This window comes from Arachis ipaensis, chromosome B9 (genome assembly GCF_059453495.1).
Source record: "Arachis ipaensis isolate K30076 ecotype BB chromosome B9, ASM5945349v1, whole genome shotgun sequence".
Taxonomy (NCBI): Eukaryota; Viridiplantae; Streptophyta; class Magnoliopsida; order Fabales; family Fabaceae; genus Arachis; species Arachis ipaensis.
Window position 1 is genome coordinate 156992562 of NC_142444.1, and position 3016 is coordinate 156995577.

General features: G+C 40.1%; 1 protein-coding gene across 1 annotated transcript; it reads right to left on the minus strand.

Moving 5' to 3' along the window:
• Positions 1-329: 329 nt before the first annotated feature.
• On the minus strand, positions 330-1779 carry LOC107619489 (C2H2 and C2HC zinc fingers superfamily protein). The gene has a single exon (XM_016321787.3). It carries the CDS (start codon positions 1373-1375, stop codon positions 524-526), a length of 852 nt encoding a protein of 283 aa, XP_016177273.1. The 5' UTR covers positions 1376-1779; the 3' UTR covers positions 330-523.
• Positions 1780-3016: the final 1237 nt, after the last annotated feature.

Consider the following 3016-nt stretch of genomic DNA (forward strand, 5'->3'; position numbering starts at 1 on the left):
CCACTTCCAAAATGTTCAAGTCGTGATCTACACATTAATTTAATTATTAGTGTATGTATAAGGATATAAATAAGGTGGACAAACTAATTAGGATTTAATTTATTTATTTTTGGGGGCAGGTAAAGGCTATAAAAAATGGACCACAATGTACCCCATGAAATCAATGCAGCTCCCGCTTTTCGTAGTTTCATTAATTAAATGGTTTTCTTTATTCTTAGTCTTATCATATATATCCTTTTTACCTATCTAGATGAAAATTAAATCCCCAGAGAAAATTGAAATAAATAGGATACAAATTTTGAAAGCAAATATATGTGGTCAATGAGCAGTTGGCCAATTGTCGCAATTTGTACTAAGCTATCTAAATAATCAAATCATTTGATTCCAAGTTTAACCTTTTTTTTTTTAAGAAAAAGAAAAAATAAATATGTGAAAATGTACAAGATTTGAAGCAGATGATGATAATAACAAAATAATAATAATTAAGTGGCGCATGAAGGCTGAAGCTAGAAACGGCTAACAGTTACGGCGCAGCTGGTGCAAGGCTAAGGTGCAAGTCCAAGCCCAATGAATCATCAAAACTGGGCCCACCATCTCCTTTGGAGAACCTACTCAAAGAGGACCCGTCCATCCTGCCATGGTGGGCCCGGGCCTGTACCTGCACTTGCATCTGCGACCCCATCATCGTTGACAATGCACTTGACGGTTCCCCTACACCGCCACCATAGGGGAACCCTACACCCCCATTTTTAATGCTACAATTACCGTTACTGTTACTGTTACCGTTACCGTTACCGTAACTGTAGTTGCTACTATTATTACTGCTGTTCGCCGATGGGAACACGCACCCGTGAGATACTGACACGTGGAACGGAGGAGGAGCTGCACGCGGCGGCATGTACACCCACGAGGGAGGCGGCGCCGGCATCACCATGGACCCCGGCGGAGCAAGCAGGTGCGGCGGTGGTGCGAAGGCGGAGATGATGGGGTTTCTGACGAAGGAAACGGCGGCGGCGTTTCGCGTGGCTTGTAACTGTGCTCGCTTGAGCTGTTGACGCTCTTTCTTGTGCGCGTTTTGGTGTCCACCAAGTGCTTGTGAATTTGCGAACTCTCTGCAACAGTACTGACACTCGTATTTCCGCTCCCCGGAAGAGGAGGACGCAAAACCGCCGCTGGCTCCTGCAGCGCCTCCGGCGGAATCCGGCGACCTAGAGGGGGAGGTGGAAGAAGGTGATGGTTTCGTTGTTGAATCTGCTACGTCTTCATGCATGAGTAGTAATTCTTCCTCCATGGTGGAGTCTTCATGGACGCTGAAGCCAAATAGCTTTAAGCGCGCGGGTTGTGGTGGTGGTTGTGAGTCAAGTTGGTTCTCCATGGGAGCTGGCTAGCTTTAGGGTTTTCAAAGAAGAAAAAGGGGCCGGTGTGGTGGTGGTAGATTTGTGAAATTAAAATGAAGAGACGGAGTTGCATGAGTTGTGTGGTGATGTATTTATATACAAGACAAGGTTTTGGCAAAAGTGAAAAACAAATGAATATTGGTAGGGAAATTCAGAAAGAAAAGTGCACAGTGAAGAGAGAGAGAGAGAGAGTTGCTGTTTGCGGATGTCCCAATGCAAGGAGAAGAGTGTGTGAAAATATGGGAACACCACCCAAAATGACTCGCAAGCCAAGGACCCACTTGCTTCCAATCTCACTTCATTTCTTTTTTAACTTGACAATTATTATTTCTCATCTCATCTATCTCCCATCAATTATCTTCATTTTAGAAAAATCTTTTTTTCTGTGCTTATTTTATTTTAAATTGGTAGAAATATATAGAGCTTTGAAGCGGTGGTGCATGTGAGGGGAGTATGGCACAGATAGGAAGTCTAGGATGAAATGATTGGGTTGGGATCAGAACGAAGCATGTATGATTCTGTTTTCAGCAATTCACACACTTGGCTACGTACGAGGCACTGTTCACATCATCAAACATTATACGAGTTAGGTATGACGCACCTTGAAAACAGTGGTCTCTTCTTCTCGATCTCTTTCAACTATCCAACTCCTTCTCTCAACCAATGCCCTTCCCACATACCACCATCTTCTATCTACGACCAACCTAGTATTTTATTACTACACACATACACCTACACATTATTTAATATAATATGGTATGTAGTCTAGTACTCACTTCATTGGACCCATCCCTTCGTTAGTTTATCATTCCAACTCATCAAAACACATTAACCTGAGTAACATCAGCAATCATTTCGTCAAAATATTTTATTTTAATTCATATACCTTATGAATGCATCCATACATACACATATTTTGTATAAATTTATAAGTAAGCCTGTCTTCAAACCATGTGTTTAATCCTGAAACCGATAATATACAAATAATTAATATATAAACTAGACTTATAATAAAAATACACCCCATGTATATATATGCAAATGTAGTGAAATAATTAGATGCTTTAATGATCAGTAGTAACCTAATAATTATTATTAGGTTTGAAAAGTACAAATAATAAAGCATGGATGTTTATATTATATGAGTATGTGGCAATTGCTTTCCCTCTTTTCATGAATTTGGAAGTTTGCGTTAAGACGGCCAATCAGAAAGCTTACTGGATAGCTTGATCAACTAATAAACATTGCCGAAGCAACAATCTAATTCAACTCATCAAAACTCGGCTAATTTTATTCCTGAACCCAAATCATATATGGCACGTCACAGGCACACACATAAATATATTACGTACGTAAATAAACTCTCCATAATGCTCATGCCACCTTTTTTAATTCTTCTTCTTCTATGACATGATCAGTTGAGATTGGTGACTTGGAGACATCATCAGCTTACAAAATACATGCTCGTTCCTTTTGAAATCACAACAATTTTAATTTCGTTTTTCTTCCTCTTCATTCTGACTGGGGGTAATTTTGTGATCTCGTATTTAATTATTTATTTTTTAACGTAAGACCAAAGTATTGATGAATCCAAGGAGGCACCGTGAAGCCCATGTCTC

Excerpts from the sequence above, each read along its gene's own strand:
- LOC107619489 (XM_016321787.3), bottom strand. The coding sequence starts at position 1,375 with ATGGAGAACCAACTTGACTCACAACCACCACCACAACCCGCGCGCTTA.